This window comes from Rhipicephalus sanguineus, chromosome 7 (assembly GCF_013339695.2).
Source record: "Rhipicephalus sanguineus isolate Rsan-2018 chromosome 7, BIME_Rsan_1.4, whole genome shotgun sequence".
NCBI classification, from domain to species: domain Eukaryota; kingdom Metazoa; phylum Arthropoda; class Arachnida; order Ixodida; family Ixodidae; genus Rhipicephalus; species Rhipicephalus sanguineus.
The window spans coordinates 64,290,559-64,308,772 of NC_051182.1; the positions used below are offsets into that span (position 1 = coordinate 64,290,559).

An 18,214-nucleotide genomic window follows, 5' to 3' on the forward strand; every position below is an offset into this window, starting at 1 on the left:
CTATGTGTAACATATGTAGAGATTGAGTTCCGTGATGCCTAGAGACATTCTTAGGGACTTTCGTAATTGAATTTCGGACAATTCTTTTTACTTATGATACTGTTGTTAGACGTATTTGGGTTTTTCACCCGCCACGGTGTTTAGTGGTTATCGTGCTCCACTGCTGACCCGAAGGTCGCGGGGTCGAATCCTGGCTGCAGCGGCGGGATTTTGATGGAGGTCAAATGCTGGAGGCCCGTGTGCTTAGATTTAGACGCACGTTAAGAGCACCAGATGGTCATAATTTCAGGAGTACTCCACTACGACGTCCCTCATAATCATATCGTCGTTTCAGGACGTGAAACCTCAACATTTGTTATATTATAGACATCTGTGCGTTTTATGTTTTCCATACCCCACTGTTTGTGTGTTTATTTGCTGTCTTCTATGCTCGATCCGTTCATGAGCTAAGAAGTAGGCGGCGCCTTGTTCATCATATGAATAGCATCTCCTTCACATCATATGAATAACAAAAAATTCTTTCAATCGCAGGTCCCCTAACAACGTCAAAGTTGCCCAACCAGAAACAGACGGCAAGATTATGGCCGCGAGGTCCTTGCAGTGCGCTGTGTGTGACAAAGTTTTCAACCGCAGGTCGCAGCTGCGAATGCACTTGTTCGCCCACGCAGACAAAAAGCCGTACGTCTGCGACGTGTGCGGCAGAAAATTCTCGCAAAAAAACAATCTGGTGATCCACATTCGCACGCACACGGGCGAGAGGCCCTTCGAGTGTTCTTCGTGCCCGGCCACGTTCACCAGCAGCGAGTATCGGAAAAACCACATGTTGACTCACACCGGCGAACGACTGCATGAGTGCAACGTCTGCGGACGGAGATTGGCCACGAAAACAAACCTCGCGCGCCACGCACTGACTCATTCGGGGAGGAAAGCGTTAGCCTGCCACATGTGCGGCCGAAAGTTTTCCCGGAGAGACAACCTCCAGCGCCACGCTCGTACGCACACTGAGGAGAGGTCGTACGCCTGCCACCTGTGTCCGGCTACGTTCGCGCAGTTGAATACCCTTAAAGAGCACCTCGCAAGCCACACCGGTGAGCGACCACACAAGTGCGACGTGCGCGGGAAGGCATTTACTGCAAAATCCACTCTTTGGCAGCATAAGAATATTCACTCAGGTGTAAAGAAATGTAGCTGTGAGTTCTGTAGCCGCACGTTTACTTTGAAGCAAGGACTCACCAGGCACACCCGCACGCATACGGGCCACAAGCCGTATTTCTGCCACCTCTGTCCCGCTGCGTTCGCGCAGTGGAGTACGCTGAAGAGCCATGTTCTGAGCCACACCGGCGAGAGGCCTCATGGTTGCGACGTATGCGGGAAGGGATTCGCCCGAAGAGGGGACCTTTCGTGCCATAAGCGTATTCACTCGGCTAGTAGCTAAACTTGACTGTCACATCTGTGACGGTACAAATAGTAAAGAGGGCCCTCAGTTCTGACATACACATGTACGAAAAGCGCAGTGGCTGCAGCTCGAACTGCAGGAGCTTTTCAGAGTGTTGTATTTTTGTGCTGATATCATCCACGACGAAACATAAAACACTGCAGGTAGGCAGCGAAACATACTCTTCTACGCGCATATTGCCCCTAGCCACGCAGCAGGCATACGCCGTGCAAACACCGTGCATACTCCGACCTGACGTCTTTCAGCTCATTGCAGGTCATGTGGGCGCAATATATTTTCTTCGGTAAAACTGTCGTTACCTTGAAGCACAGACATAAAAGGGCTCGGGAAGTCTTGGAGCCCTTCTACACCAAAAAACGACGCGTGATTGCACATCTGAACCTTCCGTTTTCCTGCTAGCGTGTGAGGTACACATGCCTAGCAAATTTTTCCTCATGACCTAGAGTAACGGGCACGCATGGTGCTGCCTTTCCGTCCATTCAACTTTGTTCAATAAATTTCAGTTGTTATGCAGTGCTCGTCCTGAGTCCTTTTCCTGTGTCTCTTTCGTTTTCGCGCTTGTTCTTGTTTTTCAAGTATACCTTTAACTAATGGGGACACTACACACTGAATCACACATTTGTCTTGATAGACCACTGCCTTTTGCAAAAACTACGCAAAAAATAAGAAAAATGATGCCGCAATGCGCCACGCGTTGACATGTGCTATCACACCGAGTCCCCAGCCGGTCCCATGACCCCTCCAGACAAGTACGATTCAGGACGTCGGTTGTCTTTGGAGTATCGCTTTCTCGTGGCCTACTCGCCTACGAAATTCTGCATAAGAGCACGAGGGCCGCCGAACCTCTTCCAAAATGCTTGGCGTGGACACCAGGTCATAGGGGACTTCAAAAAAACGAGCACTCTTAAAAAAAAGGTAGTAGTACTTGCTAAGTTCGATAGTAACTGCTTGTCACATATGTTACTACCCTGTCAGTAAGTGCAGTTAGTAGCTGCTAGGGTAGTAACTGCTACTACCTTTGCTGCTACTAGCGTATATTAGTAACTGTTACTACCATAGGCGTTACTAAAATACAGAGTGTAAGAAAAAAAAGGTAGTAACGGCTACTAGCGTGATTATTTGGCCGCATTATTTACCTAGTCTTAATAGTGGCCAAATTCATAAGGTCACGTTACGACACAACTTCAGATAATCTTGCTGGGAGTGTTATGAATGAGAAGAGCACGTAGACGCAACAAGTACACTACGCGATATTACTTCGTTATCGACTCATGAATATTATAGCCCCTACAAGGATCTGCTAATCTGGTACCAGTGAGCACCAGTGTTTTATGATGAGTAATAAAATATGCGGACCTAAAGTCGAATACCCTACTACCTGCTTATGTGCGCATTGGGTACGCAGCGCAAGACACCTCAATGCATCCCTGTGCTAGTACAGAGGTAGTAAAAGGCTAATAATAATAATTTATGAGGTTTTGCGTGCCAAAACTACGATATGATTATGGGACACGACTTAGTGAGGTCCTGCGCATTAATTTTGACCACATGGGGTTCTTTCACATCCGCTTGTCATTTTAGTCACTTGCCTATAAATGATTACCTTTTGCACCTCCGTTTTCACAATAGCAGAATGATGCTTACACATTGTGGTTGCACAATTTTAAAATGAAAGATCTTTTCTTCACCCATGAGCACTTCATTGGCCAGTTTCCGATTAGACGTGATATGTCGAGACGATTCCAGTTATCAATCAATACAATAAGCACTAACTACAATTTTAGATTGAGTAGTTAACGGCCGGATTGCAAAAAGGTAGTAACGGTCCAAGAAAGTTAGTAACGGCTGCAGTTTTAATTGGAAATACCTTCATATCGCTTTGTTTTACATTCGGAAAACAAGCGTCGCGAATCTCAAGAACCTAATCCATCCGAAGCAAATCCGAAGCCTGTACTTCCCATCATTCCCATGGTGGTTGAAGCGCAGCTCAAGGAGCTCGCGTAGGCACTAGCGCCAGGTATTATTGTAAGGTATTATTGTTAGAAACTCTATGCCGGGCCCTTAAAGTGCTACTCAGAAAATTTCTGGCCACGCTACTGAACGAGGCGTATGGGTTACTTCCGTCGATATGTGGACAATAGGGACGAAATGAGAGTAGCTTGACCAAGCCAACCGAGGGTAAGGAAAGCAACGCCAAAAAAAGAAATAAATAATAATGAAACGGAACGCAAGCAATGACGCCCAGAACACGAGTTGTTCTCCGTCATTTTGCGCTGTTTTTTCTTTCCTTACTGCAAGCCTATTCGGCTAACCATTCGTTCTAGCAATCCCGCTGGTCTCGTGATAAGAAATTAAAGCAACTCAATAGACACTCAGTAACACGTACTTTTGCGCGCAACTGTTCTTTTTCGTCTTTAGGCGCGTACAGCGCGATTGACCGAGGAATCCTCTTGGCATGTGAGCAAACATGCAAAGTTTTTCCAAGAACACCGAAGGACGAAACGAGGAATCAGCGCTTCGTTACGACTCAAGCGGACATCGAAAGCAGCAGAAACCAGCTAAAACGCGCTGGCATCGATGATATGCTGCGCATGTTTGCGAAGCTTCGACAGAATTTGCGCAGCGTCAAACTATGCGCGCAAGGCGATAAAAGATGGCGTGACAAACTTGGAGTCATACTCACTCACTCTTTCCGAATCGTAACGAACGAAACAGAGCTGCGTCGGTTTTTCCAGAAAGCCTCGCAGCAGCAGCGCGTCGTAACATCGAGGCTTAGCAAACTTTTCTTTCGTTCGGCGGGAGGTTTCTCCACCTTCCTCCGTCGCTGACAAGCTCGCACTGAATTCCGCGGTGTGTATGCGTTGTCGCGGCAGTTAGCGTTTCACTGCGCCTGCACGAATCCGCGACGATCGACGAGCACAGAAGTCGAGATGATCCCAACGTGTCGAAGTTACCGATGTACCGAGCAGCGGCTGAGCGACCGGCAAAAGATGGAAGAGAGGCCTCCGACGAGAGAAGCGTCGTCGTCGCATGGCATGACTCGCGGGAGCGCGGTTATAAGTCGTTGCCGCGGTGAAAACTGCGCAGCTAGCGAAAGCTCTCTTTGTGGACGAAGGCGCGAGTTATTTCATTCTTTTAGCGCCATCGAAAGGAAGAAAGAATATTACGGGGGATATGCTTAGAACTTTAAGAATATGAAGGCAAAAGGTATGCAGTAAAAGCTCGTTATAGCTCGGATTTTACGGGACCGGAAAAAAATGTCCGAATTAAGCGAATGCTGAATTACCGAAAGCATCAACAAAAACTGAACTTTCGTTTTCTGGACGAATACGTAAATCCGGTACTTACTTCGCATACCAGCAGAGTGAAAGCAGCAATTTTCGTCATTTGCGACGTTGTTCTCAATGTGACCACGGCTCAAACTACTGTCCCATAAGCTGAAACGCGCTCTCAACCCATGCCTGATTACGTACTGGCACCTCCACGCGCACGTGACGGTAATTTTTTCTCCAGAAAAATGACCCGCAACTGATCGTTCGTCCGTCACAATGTAGGAAGTGAGTTTTGTGCCAGCTTGCGGACCACGGCTGAAGATCTTCATCATCAACAGCTTCCACCACGTTTGAGTCTTGCGACTTTGCGCGCGCATTGCCCGAAGTCAGAAAGAGGCTATATACTCAGTGCCGCATCCGCAGTGGACGAAACCGTGGTCGCCAAAGACACGATCGTAGCGTCCACGCAGTTCTGAAGGCACGCGCGCGGCCTACGTCCAGAGTCGAAACGAGAATGCTGAGCACCCTATCCGCTGCTGAAGAAACCTGGCTCGCTAATGCACCATCATTGATGGCGACCACGCAGTTCTGAAGGCACGCGACGAAAACGATACTCTTGCTTGTGGCAGCTTTCACCCCAGTCGCTATCGACGCGATCACAAAAAGAGCCCACGCAGTTCGTGTGAGCCGAGTAAAATCGAAAACGAAACAAGTTTGCCGCAGCCGCTGAAGCCTTGGTCGCCAAAATGCGGTTGTGGTAAGATTGTGGATGGCGACCACACGTTTCTGAAGGCCTGCGGCCGTTTCGGTTCGCAAACGCTATTTTCGCTTCTTTGCGTCTCACATTTGCGGCGCTTCGTGCTTGGCGCGCTCCGAGAATAGTCCGAATTAACCGGGCTGCGGCCAAATATGAGCGAATTAACGAGAGCTTGAAGCCATTAGACAAGGGGTCTCAAACACACGACCCGCGAACGTTTCGCTTGCGGCCCGCGGCTTCACAACGAAAAAGACGTTTGTGACTTTGCTAAATGGTCCTCGCATTATTTGCTCGCCTATTGCGATTAATAACGCTTTGTTCGGGTAGCCTACAGAGGTGGGGCAGGTCTCCAGCATTCTTTTTCCGACAGGCACACCATGGGGTCACGATGTGTTGAAACATTACCGCGGAACAATATCTCTAGATCTGAGAATCGCCGTCCACATTTGTGTCATGCTGGAGATCAGTGTCGGCATGTTTCTCGAATCCGGACGCCAAAAATCCTGTTCTGAAATAACCCACATATGAGATATGGGAAATGAGCTTTTTGAAATGGCAGCGTGAGGGGACAATTTGTTCATATCAGTCCCCACCCCTCCTCCCCTCAGTGACCCGGCCCTTGCGGGAATGAAATTCAGACCCCTGTATTACACAATACATACGTTGAACGCGGGGAGAGAATATGTCCGAATTATCCGATTTACAGGTTTGGAAATAAAGAACTTTTATTGTACAGACACGTAAACTTGCAACAAATTTCGGGGCAGGGGTTTGAACCCTTCCCCCCTTTACGTCCACGCCAATGGTGCAAGACACTGGCCGCCCGCGCTAGACAAGCGCTACCGATGCGACCAGATGCGACGGCATTTCCGCCGTCACCCCTAGCTAAGAATGGAACCGCCCGAGTGCGACGCGGGCATCGAGCTCTCAAGACAACGGCCTGTCTGGATCGCGGGTCTCGCCAAGCTGCGTTTGTGCTTTGCCTGAGGCTCCTTCCCGTCTCCCCATCCACTCGCCGCACGTGGGGCTGGATTCCGTTCAACTCAACACAGCTTCTGGGCTCTTCTGCAAGCCTTTCTCGCAAGACAAGTATGACGACATCTTCATTTTCTGCTGCATGCCATCGTACACTAGCCCGCATGAATCTTAAGCGTGTCGCGGAAAGGCGAAGTGCGGTGCTGTTTTGCGTTGCCGCTAAACTGTTCAACATCTCTCGGTTAACGCGGCCGGTTCGCCATTTCCCGTTGATCTTCATGCAGATCGAATGTGGTATTTTCTTCTAGAAACAGTGGTTCTGTTCTTTGAAGTGAGGGTGACTCCTTTAGAATATGGTTAGTGTGTTTTGTAGGCATGCGGCAAGTGAAAAACACTCGCTAGGCCGCATGCGTCCAATTCGAAAACCGCCATGGATCTTTCTAGAAAAAACGGACGTGCCCACTCTGGCAGAGGGGCGGCCGGGGAGTTTCCGCTGGTCGTCTTGGCTGGAATGTATACAATTTGTGAGTTTTCGTAAGCGAGTTGATGCATTGAATGTCCGCTTTTTTATTACCCTGTATGAAACTCTCATCATTGCACGTAGAAGGGGGATGGCTTTGCCTTCGGGAAGTCGCCCCTGGGTCAGCTGACAGTGGACGCAAAGCCACCTCCCAACTGTTTGGTGCTCTCTTCTCTCACTCTCCGTGCTCTTGGAATGATTTGCTTTTCTCTCATTTCCTCGCGTTTTCTATGCTTTGAACGCCTGCCGCGTCATTCAAGCCTTCTTAAGCGAAGCTCGTGATAACGATTTCGGTGGCGGCGTCGTACGCGAAAAAATGAAAGCACCTTTCATAAAGAAAGATGGTTGAACGCGAAGCTTTCTGCCATGCAAACGAATGAAAGTCAAAGTCCAAAGCCAACGACCACGCAACAAATCCAAGAAGTGCTGACCGACCCGATGCGATGCATATATTTGATTGCCTGTTTAGTATTGTATTTTCTGAAATTTGAAGTTGAATGAGGACGAGGAGTAAACTTTATTATCAACAAGGAATTTAAGTGCGCCTAGGCCTCCCACGTGGGAGATATATTTCTTTAAGCTGCATAGCCTCTATTATGGATCACGTAGCCGTTGATTACGTGCACGGAGGGCTATACATTTTCACAGTATTGCCTTGTGATCGGTGTGGTAGACGGCCAGAAGCTCTCCGTAACGTGACACAGCTCGCTTGGAAACGTGATATTAATGCCGGAATCGTGTTGCACCGTGGGTCTCTGCAGCGTCAGTTTCAACGAGTAGCGATCTAGCATGGTCTAGCTGCGGGCACGATCGCGCTAACGTTCGCATACCGCAGTCTCTTCTTCCATGTGCTGCAGTCACGCTCTACCGATGGTGACGGCCTGGAATGCATTGCGTGACGCGCATAATGCAATGCACATGTATACAGCACGTCTGGGTAGCTGGCGTTGCAGTTGCCATTGTTGTATACATCGGTATTTATTTATTTATCAAATACCCGCAGCGCCTTCGTAGACATTGCAGTGGGTGGGATAAGATAAAATACATAATATAAAGTACAGGTTACATGTTAACATCACAACATCATCATAACTATACTATTACATCATAGCATGGTCATACCTATACAACGACATCATGGAGCGCCGGGACGAACGCGGCGTTTGAGCTTCTGTTCACAATGTCACAGGGTAGACGATTCCAGGTTCTAATTATATTAAAAGAAAATGATTTGTTGTACGCGGCACTCTTACAGAATATTTCTTTCACTTTTAGATCGTGATGCACTCTCGCAGACACATAATCAGGGCCATGCAAATATCTCGTCCAATCAATCCCTATTTGTGAATGGTAGACGTGAAATAATTTCAATATATGAGTGAATCGTCGTTTTTGAAGACTGTCCCATCCAATTTTTTTGCCTCAAATACTCTGAATTGCCTTGAATAGTTTCGAAATACAAACCGCACGGCTCTGCTTTGTATTCTTTCCAGCTTGTGTTTGTTCGTTTGTGTCCCGGGATCCTAAACCGTACTTGCATATTCAAATCTTGATCGTACACTGGAAAGTAGAGCTCTTGCTTTGACCGCAAATTGTTTAGCGTTTCTTTCCAGATACCCTAGCACACGAGATGCTTTGGCAGCAACGTGACCGATATGTCGTGTCAGGCACGTAGCCAATCTTTTTTTTTTGGGGGTGAGGGGGGCAAGGCCTAATTGTTCGAAAGAATGTTTTTCCTTGGCAAACAGAAAGAAAGTTGCCCGGGAATATAGAAGGCTGGACGAATTTCGGGGTGGAGGGGGTGAGGCCCCCCCCCCTTGCCTACGTGCCTGGGTCGTGTCCACGATAAATCGATGGTAAAAAACACTCCCAAATATTTAAATTTGCGCACAGGCAGCAGTTCTGTTTCATTATTGTTATATGTTGCCTGGATATGAACGCATGACTGTCGTTGTTGCCTGCAGCAGCTGAAGTGTTGCGCTGCTATAGGCACGCGGATTAATGTCAAATCGCCGGCATGAAGGGAGGAAATATATGTGGGGATTACCCTTGAAATGCACTTGCAACTACTCTCTTGGACCGAGCCCTAGCACAAATCTTGGAAAAGTACATAAAAACTACTCCTTGCTGATATGGTGGTTAGTTAGTGCATGCCGCAATTGCAACATCTTAGTGAAATCGCATATATATATCTCCATCAGTCGAGTGCTTCTGTGCCTGCCTAAACATTTGTTGCTGCTTGTTGTAGTCGTTTTATGTAATATTCAGAGCAAGAATCCAGCAGGACGGAGCAGCAGACCCGAGGGAAATTCCTAACAGCGCGTCACTGAATTTTCTGTTTCACTTTCTAGCGCACAAATGAACAAGGAGGAAAAGCGAAGCGGGCACAGCGCAGTGAGATGATTCTGCTCGATGTTTGTTCACGTGACTCCTTTTTCTTCACGATAGACAATTTAAAAGAATGTATCGAGACGCGCATTTGCTAAATTCTTTTTTAGTTTAAAAGGACACTGAACTGAAAAAGGCAAACATAGGGAGTTTTAGCTTGTAACGTATACTTCTTTACGTTACCGTTTCCGGATTACGTTTACCGGTTTACCGGAACTCGAGTTTTAGTAAAGTTTTTTAGCTGCCCAAACGTAAACCTTTGCGTACGTACGTAAACCTTTACGTTTGCGCAAACCACTAAATGGTGATGATAACAGCATTTAAACTAGATTTAATTGAGATAATATTGAATTACGCTGCACCAAAATCATACGAGAGGTTTTTAGCTTGCGCAGTATCCCGGTATAAGCGAAGGGGTGTAGCAATACCAGGTTACCGGGCGATGGTGTCGACATCTTGTGACGCTTCGCGCAACCACAATCATGGACACGTTTGTTTTCGCTTAGTGTTCTCGAGGGTAAAAAATGATTAAAAAGGCAACTCATTCGTAATAATGCCGCTGCAAGGCATTTACATCGGGAGTAAAATGCCCGATGTTTCTGCAATAACAATTTTGTGCTCGCCTGGTACCCCTTGGCCCTGCTAGATGGCGCCACCTATCCAGCTTGTCAGCGTCTTTAGGCCTCTCACGTTTGCGGATTCGGTATTCTAGGTCGCTCTAGCCTCGGTTATCCGGCTGAAATAAGGAGATCGTAAGCGGCGCTCGCACTTCGGCTTATTTTGACTCGGTGGCTGGAGTCTCCGCGAAGCGGATATCGCGAGTAGCCACGAAGGAAGCCGGATTTTCCAGATAAGGCAGTAAACGTAAAGCGTATCCAGCGAGTAGTTTACCTTCCGTAAACCTTTATGTTCCGTAAAGGTTCGTGCATGTGCTGACTCCAGCCGGTATCCGGTAACACGGTAACGTAAATAAGTACACGTTGCAAGCTAAAACTCCCTAATGAGAAAAACATCAAAATTGTACTGGGAAGATGCGACTGTTTCGATAAAGAGAGTTTACTTCATATATTTTTGAAGAGTTGGCTGCATTTCTGGAGGATTGTGCGCGTGGCGGCTGCACGCCAGTACGCGTGGAGCTGCGCATCGACGGCCGTGTCGTCAAGCGACGGAAGCAGGTTGCGCGCTTCTCTGTGCTGCTACTTCCCTTTCCACACCTCGCCTTTACATCCCACTTTCCACAAAGGCACTGAGAGATGCCTTACCCGGGAGCATTGTTCGCGGCGGGTGCCGTTCCTACTGGTTCCTACTGTGGCCGACGGGTGCCGTTCGTGCTGTGGCTGACAGACACTGCAGTTTGTGAAAAACAAAATAAATTAATTATTTTCCTCCCGTTTACGCCTGGAAACAAGGCTGTGTTCTTTCTATTAGACTGGAAGTCTCGACCACAAAAGTTCTGTTCAGTATCTCTTTTAAGCCATGGCTCACTGATGTGTAACTATGATACGTGATTTATGTACTATTTTACTACAGGCATCCAGCCATGGCCAAAACCAAAAGACGGACGTCTCAGCAGTCTACCAGCCCTGTTCAAAGATCTCAAAGAAGAGTCCGCGAGAATCGGAGGCAAGATTCTGCCGCATCGACAGCAGACAAGGGGTTAGTAATCTGTGTGCGTCACACGTTTCGCAAATCTCGTTAGAAATTTCGTAGCGCTCGTTGTTCATTCCATGGTATTTTTCATTTATAAAAATTGCTGCTTTCTGTCGCGCATTTTTGTTCCGTGTTTTACTAAAGTTCATATCAGCGTGGACAATCACATTTTATTAATGTACAACTCATTGTAGAAATTTCGATGTTATTATAGACAAGAACACAGCGAATTCCATGCGCATCACCATATTTGCATCGCTCGTCGCGCCATCTATCGCACACGCGACGAAACAACGTGCGCGGGCTCCACGCCAGCAGACGCTACACAGAGCAAACGTGAAACTCCCGAAACTCAGCCCGTCGGAGAGCGTGTTTCGCGTCTTTTCTTGCCTGGACATTTTCGCTGATTTTATTTGAACATCAAGAACATCTTGCTCATGCAAGTTCACAATGTATACAGTACGTGCTGAGTAGGCTGCGGAAGCAACCTCGTTAGATACATACGCTGTTACATTTGTAAAAAAACGTTCTCGCTGTAGTACGCGTGAATCGTAATTGCAGTGCAGCTCGCGAAAGAGTGAAACGATGTTTTGTTGCCCCATATTACAAGTTGTGCACGAAGTTTTGTGAAAGCTCATCATTTCAGCATGTATCGCATAATAATTAGAGTATGCTTTACGGGTAGTTTCGCGGAACGTAATTTTTGTTTCACGAGCGCTCTCACAATAATGCGTCTTTCTCACAAAAGCGTGCTATCAGAGAGTATAGTATCGTACTATGAGAGAGTAGTATCCTGCAGTATCGTTCAGCGATCCCTTTTGGAAGCTACCTGCGCGATTTTATTCTTGTAACGATGGTGCTTTACAAGCGAAACTGTGCTACTCTTAGTTAAGCCGGTTGGTTAGCCACGCCTGCGATGTAAAGGACACTGGCGGGAGAACTGTTTACTTACGTGCCAATATATATGTAATATGTACAGCTAGATGCCTCGTGTCCAAATAAATTTGGGGACATCAAACACAGAAATGAGAGCACGAAATTCTGGCCAGCTCTTGAGGAGCACCGTGCCATTTATTACCTTTTGAAGGCGAAATCTCGAAGGCGTGGATGCCATCAAACGCACTAAAGCTTGATACTACGTTGAAAGTGGCAAAGCATGCTGATTGCTTGTGCTTGAAAGCACTACCTTGCACTAGATTTTCGTCAAAGCAAACGCTTAAAGGTATGAAGTGCACTCCCACACAAAGCTCGCGCCTGCCTTGAACCCAGCTGCGTGTCACGCAAATTAGGTTCGCAAAATGAAATAGGTGGGCATCACACTGCAGAATACACGCAGTTAGTGTACTTACTCGCGCGTTTTCACTCGGCTCCTAGATATTTTGCTTGAATCACAGTTATCCACTCGCGGCGAAGCTGAAAACACCGCACCGGCACTATTTCCGTGGCGCGTCGTAATCGTCGCAGACAACGCTAATATCCTCTTCTTGCGCAGCTTGTTTTGGCATCCAAAGACGACGCAGTAGTGCCCAGACGAGCTCTTATACGCTTAAGCGGCGTGAACGGGTACTTTTCTCACTTTAAAGCCTCAGAACTGCAGCTTGCCCTGTTTACTGGGTGCAGCCCGCGCGCGCCTTGGCAGCCCCGGTCAGCCCGGCGTCTGGGTGCGAGAGTATCCGCTCGGCTCGCCAGCAGCCTGGGTGCGAGACAGGCTTGCACAAACAGATGTATGTCAAACTGTACACGATCCGAAAACCCTGTCTGTACCGGAGTTTTAGCCAGAACTACAGCTGAACCAATATTCTCAGAATGTGCCGGAACCCGAAAAAGTATAATAGTTATTAGATCAGCTGATAATTGTTCATGCACATACATCGCAAACGGCAGCCCGACAATATACCTCACGATTCTTCGTCGGCTTCTCCCACTAGCAGATCGTGACGGCTATCCAGTATCGTAGTCATAGCCGTATCTGCCGGGGGGGGGGGAGGGGGGGCAAGGGGGCGTTAGCCCCCCCCCCCCCCACTGAGAAACGTTAGGGGGGCGGACCCCCCACTTTCAACAGTGTTCCTGTCGGCTGCACACTGGGAAACCATCAACGAAGGCGAAGTTTTACTTCTACACATTAAACACTTATTTATATAATGAACTTTATCCTGCGCTTCTGCTGTGGAGATCGCGTCCCGTGTCTTACGACCACGCACTGCAGGTTCTCTGCGGTGCAGGCCGCCTATGCGACGCTTTTGCGCATTGCGCTACAGCATTGCAGAGAAGGCTACCGTTGAGTTAGAGCACTCTGTTATGATTTTATTCTGATCTGCCTGGCCTGAAGTTTACATAATCGACGATGCGAATACGGGCAGGAACCAGTAAACGTTTTATGAACCGATCAAACGCTCTTCTGTATCAGGAAATTCATTTTCTTTCATCAGAAAGCAATAGAATCAACGCTGCTCTACAGGCACGTAGCCAGGATTTCGGAGGGGGGGGGGGGGTCAAGGCCTAATTGTTCGAAAGAAAGTCTTTCCATGGCAAAAAGAAAAAAAATACGTTGCCCGGGAAAATAGAAGGCTGGACGAATTTCGGGGGGAGGTGGCGTGGGGCGGGACCCCTTCTACCCCCCCCCCCCTTGCCTACGTGCGTGCTGCTCTATATCCAATTTGCTATGAGTCGATGAATGAGCAGAACTGTTGAGTGTTTTAGATGGGCCGCATTAGGGGAGCTAAATAGAGTTTCCGCTTGAGTTTCCGATTACCTTGCTTCACCTTGCCAACGTTTTTAGTTTAATCTAAAAACGTTGGCCTTGCTAATCATATGGTAGCTTGCCACGATCGCGGCGGCTTGGAACAAGGCGAGGAATGAGGCAGTAGACTCGAGTACATTGGGGAAGCCCAGCTGTCAAGCTTGTCCCGCATGTTGATATAACGGAACAGGGAAATGGTCAAGGTCCACGGTTTTCTCGACTCATAATTGTTGGTGTTTAACGTCCCAAAACCACGATATGATTATGAGCGACGCGGTAGTGGAGGGCTCCAGAGATTTCGGCCACCTGGGTTGCTTAACGTGCACTTAAATCTAAGCACACGTGCCTCGAGCATTTTCGCCTCCATCGAAAGTGCCGCCGCCGCGGCCGGAATTCGATCCCGCGACCTGGGTTTTCTGGACTAAGGAGACTGAATTGACATGCCGAGCTGGAAAATGCAACTCGGACGGCAAAGAAGCACGCACGCGCGCCGCTGTTTATCTATCTCCCTCCCTTCCTCTCTCAGTAAGGATGAGTTCACGGAGTTGTGCACGCGCAGAAACAGCTCAACAGCGTTATACTACAACTGAAAATATTCAATACACTCATGTGAATTCGTCTCGCCAGCTTCCACAAGGAGCCGCAGCCATTGTGATCGGCGAGCAGCTTGCTTGAATCACATTCCGAATGAGACACTGTCCGTCTATTAAAAAAAATACAATACTAGAGGCAGGCGAGTGAAATCAGTTGGAAAATTGACAGTCACCTTGCGCACTACAGACAGTTTTTTGTTTGGTAAAGAACTAATTTCTTAATTAGGATTATTTAACTAAATTGCTAAATATTGACTTTAGGCAAGAAATGCGACTTGCAAAGTTTGAGAGCGTCTTCTAAAACACCAACTGCATTATTGGCGATGAAGAAAGTCTCACGTATACCATTTTTCCAAGCTAAAAAGAAAGCCCGCGAAATACAAAAAGAATCATGTGACTAGCCCATTCGCGCGCAGCGAAAATGCTGACCTCAGCCGTGGTTTCGTTCAAGATGTCTCTATAATTCTCAATATATGAATCAGAACTAATGGCATTAGACCGCAGACCGTTCTGTATAAAGAAACTTCTGGGCCCATGGCCAACTATAGGCTTACGTACGCATTAAAACCGTTAAATTTGCTTTCTTGAAGACAGCGGCGTTAAGGCATTTATGCACCTATCAGTGATTCCCCTCCTTCGCCATCTGCGCCAAAGTGCGCCAAATTGGATTTACTGCGCCATCCTGATAATACCCAGGGAAATTGCGCCAAAGTGCGCCAGAGTCTCGGGTTTTGGGGCGTCTATCACCGGAAATCGCATCGCCGGCGCGTCAAAATATGCGCTGCTTGATCTTCGGGCCGCTAAAGTCACAACCACGGACCAAGACTTCTACCGCCGAATAAATAGCGCTCGCGCTTGCGTCCCGAGTAAGCCACGATGCCATGCACGGTGCCTACGCAGCTTCGGTTGTGCAAGTCGGCTCGACGGCAAAGCGCGCTCTCCGCAGAGGCTCCTGAAGTCTAGGCCAATCGGTAGCGTGAAAGTGTGGCGACGATTCATCGGCGCACGTCGACTGTTCCAGAAACGCTTCCGACTGCTCGTTTCAAGCGTCGCACGGCACGCAATTTTATTTTATTTAATAATACTCTCAACCCTCTAGTAAAGTTTTCGATGGTTCTCCGTCGTCGATCACGGAGATCTTGGACGGTGATCGGCAGCGATGATGATCTCACACGCAGGCAGCAGCGGAAGTCAGATGGACGACGTCGTTTATGATAACGTGAAATGATATATATACAACTGAGATTAGAAAGATACAAAGATTACAACAGGACAAATCTACAGTCTCACTCTTCTACTTGTTAACAAAGTTAGAGCCCAGACTGTCCTAACTTGCGATTGCCACTAGCCTCACTGATCTATCAGCGCTCTGATTACAGCCCAGGCTAGCTTTACGTACATTGTACGGAGCCTCACCAATCTATCAGCAACGCTGATTACAGCCCAGACTGACGTGCCACTCACGTGCAGATCAATATCTACCGCCACAAACAAAGAAATAGGGCGGTGGCATCCCTTTATCCCTCCCTTGACCACGGCGGCCAACCAGAGCGTAAGTACCCGTAGGCCACAGCCCACCGGGCAGGGCCTAAACGGAAGACCAAGATATTACGAAATGCAACGGCTTTCCTCCTTTCTCGTCGACACGTGGTCACGCACAATGTAAGGAGCCGACGCCATGTGCGGAATTTATTGCTTACACATTCCGCGCTGCAGCAGCATCGTCGGCCAGCAAAAGCGCCGTCGCCTCCAACTTGGCGCAAACCAGGCTGCTGGGGTTTCGCCTCTGCAGCGTGTTCCCGTCGCTGGCCGGTGTCATCAAACAGCGCCGCCTGCGCTTCAGACCCTCGCAGTGTGGTCTGTCTACTGGCCGGAAGCCCCGGAGTTCAAAAACAAGACCGCGGCGGCCGTGGTCCAGATCTCACACCAGAGGGGATGCGGCGCGCAACAGCCCGCGTGGCGCCATCGCAGCCGACGCAACTGCCCGCAATGCACTTAAATCCAGCGGAAGGTGTACGGCACCGGTCCCCGCTCCGAAATCCGACCCCTCTCGGCATTCTGCGACCACACGGTTCGCCCCTTGGTGCGAAACCGCTCTCGCCCTGAGCACTCAACACAAACAGAAAAGCTCAGCGGCCGCCGTCGGCGAGCGAAAGAGACACTGCCCTCTCCCCTGAAAACGTAAACACGTCGGCATCCTTAGGGCACACATCCTTACAGCGGCCTTACACCTCTGTTGAGGCTTCTTGCAGGGAGCGTAGAAATAAATACAAACAAACAAACAGGTATATCAAGTGGCAGCGCAGTCATTTAAATGCATGTATAACGATTTTTGAAATTGACAAATATCACTTGCATTCACCACAAGGCTTGATAACGCATTCCCAAGTTCAGTCACAGCTGCGAAAAAAAAAGGATAATGAAACACACCACTGCAAGCGAAGTATATGGTAGTGAAACATAATTGTGAGTAACACGACTGCTTCGTTTTCCTGGCAGCTTCAAGTACTCATCTTTCTTAATTTTGAGCTGTCCATGCAGTATCCTAAAACAAACTTTGAGCCGGTGTTTTTGCCTTCGTGCTTCTAGTAGTCGCAGTGTACAGGACTCTTTTACATCTGTGTGACGGAATCTAACAGGTGGTACTTTGTGCACATGAAGGGCACGGCAAGGCGTTGAACTTTTTCTAATCTTTTAAAGGCTGTTCGGATGAGGGCTCGACATGAACAAGGCATATTCTAGTAGTAGTCTAATGAAAGTTTTGTAAGCCACCAGTTTTATATCGCGCGTAGCGCAGGCCCATAGCCAGGAATTTTTTTTTTTTGGGGGGGGGGGGGGGGGCTTGCTCAAAACCTTGACTATTTGAGAAAAACACCTATTTCCATTACTTATTTTTGGGAAAAACACGTACTTCATCAAAATGTCGGGGGGGGGGGGGTAGCCGCCAGGCCCGTAGCCAGGAGGCTAGGGGCCTGGAGTAGCGTGATGTAATTTTTGCCTGAAGAAACCTAGTCTCTGATTCGCCTTCGAGCACACATTTGTGAAGTGCGTTTGTGATGTGTCGTATATCGGCCTCGGTAGCTTAGTCTTTAAAATTCCTTAAGGTATCCCAGAGGTTCAACCCTGCCAGCCAGTCAGCAACACGGTCTTGTTGTTGGAGCACATCTATTTATTGAACAATGCCCTCGCGAAAAAGCACACGTGCAAGTCGCCTGTCAGGGTCGCAGTGAAATCCGGTCATTTTCGCCCGCCATACGCAGTGGAGGCCAAGAAGCATGATTAGGTCAAATGGCATCCCATCTGCGTTTTCTACCTGCAAAAACCTGATTCCAAGTGGATGCAGAGGAAACTGTTTCTTCAGCGTTCTCTGTAAAACATCCCAGAAGTAGACCCCTTCCCAACAGTGCAAAAATACGTGATCTATTGTCTCCGGTTTTCTACAGATAAAACAATGAGAACCCCATGGCATGTAAAAACGCCGTTCTTCCAAGAAGGTTCGCACTGATAATGTACCCGAATGTAATTTAAATCAGAAAGTTTTCGCCCCTGAATGAATGCATTTTCTTCACTCGTTTGAGTACGTCTTTTCCTTCACCTCCACTGTTTATTGACCTATACATAGGCACTGGAAAATCTCCCCGCCCTTCTTTTTAGGGGCGAAGCTCCTTAAGGCGGCACCCGTTCGTCCCTCGTAGTAGTAGTCGTAGTGCGTAACCAGTCTTACGCTTTGACCTCCAAGGTGGTGCCGGTGGGCGATTTTTCCTGTGCGTTGTTGAACAATAAAAAATTCGCAGCGTGCGCGTTAACTAAAAGCCGAATTCTTCTGTCTCTCATTCCCCATTAGCAGCCATTGGCATGTTCCA

The 18,214-nt window shown here is 48.1% G+C and overlaps 1 protein-coding gene across 1 annotated transcript in view; it reads left to right on the forward strand.

Annotated features, from left to right (window-relative positions):
* Nucleotides 1-6,376: 6,376 nt before the first annotated feature.
* LOC125759114 (zinc finger protein 79-like) overlaps nt 6,377-18,214 on the forward strand; it is a 29,915-nt gene continuing 18,077 nt past the window's right edge. Inside the window, exons 1-3 of the mRNA XM_049417409.1 lie at nt 6,377-6,455; nt 10,899-11,024; nt 16,068-16,208. Coding sequence (XP_049273366.1) covers nt 6,377-6,455; nt 10,899-11,024; nt 16,068-16,208 — 346 coding nt within the window. The remainder of the gene's footprint in view (nt 6,456-10,898; nt 11,025-16,067; nt 16,209-18,214) is intronic.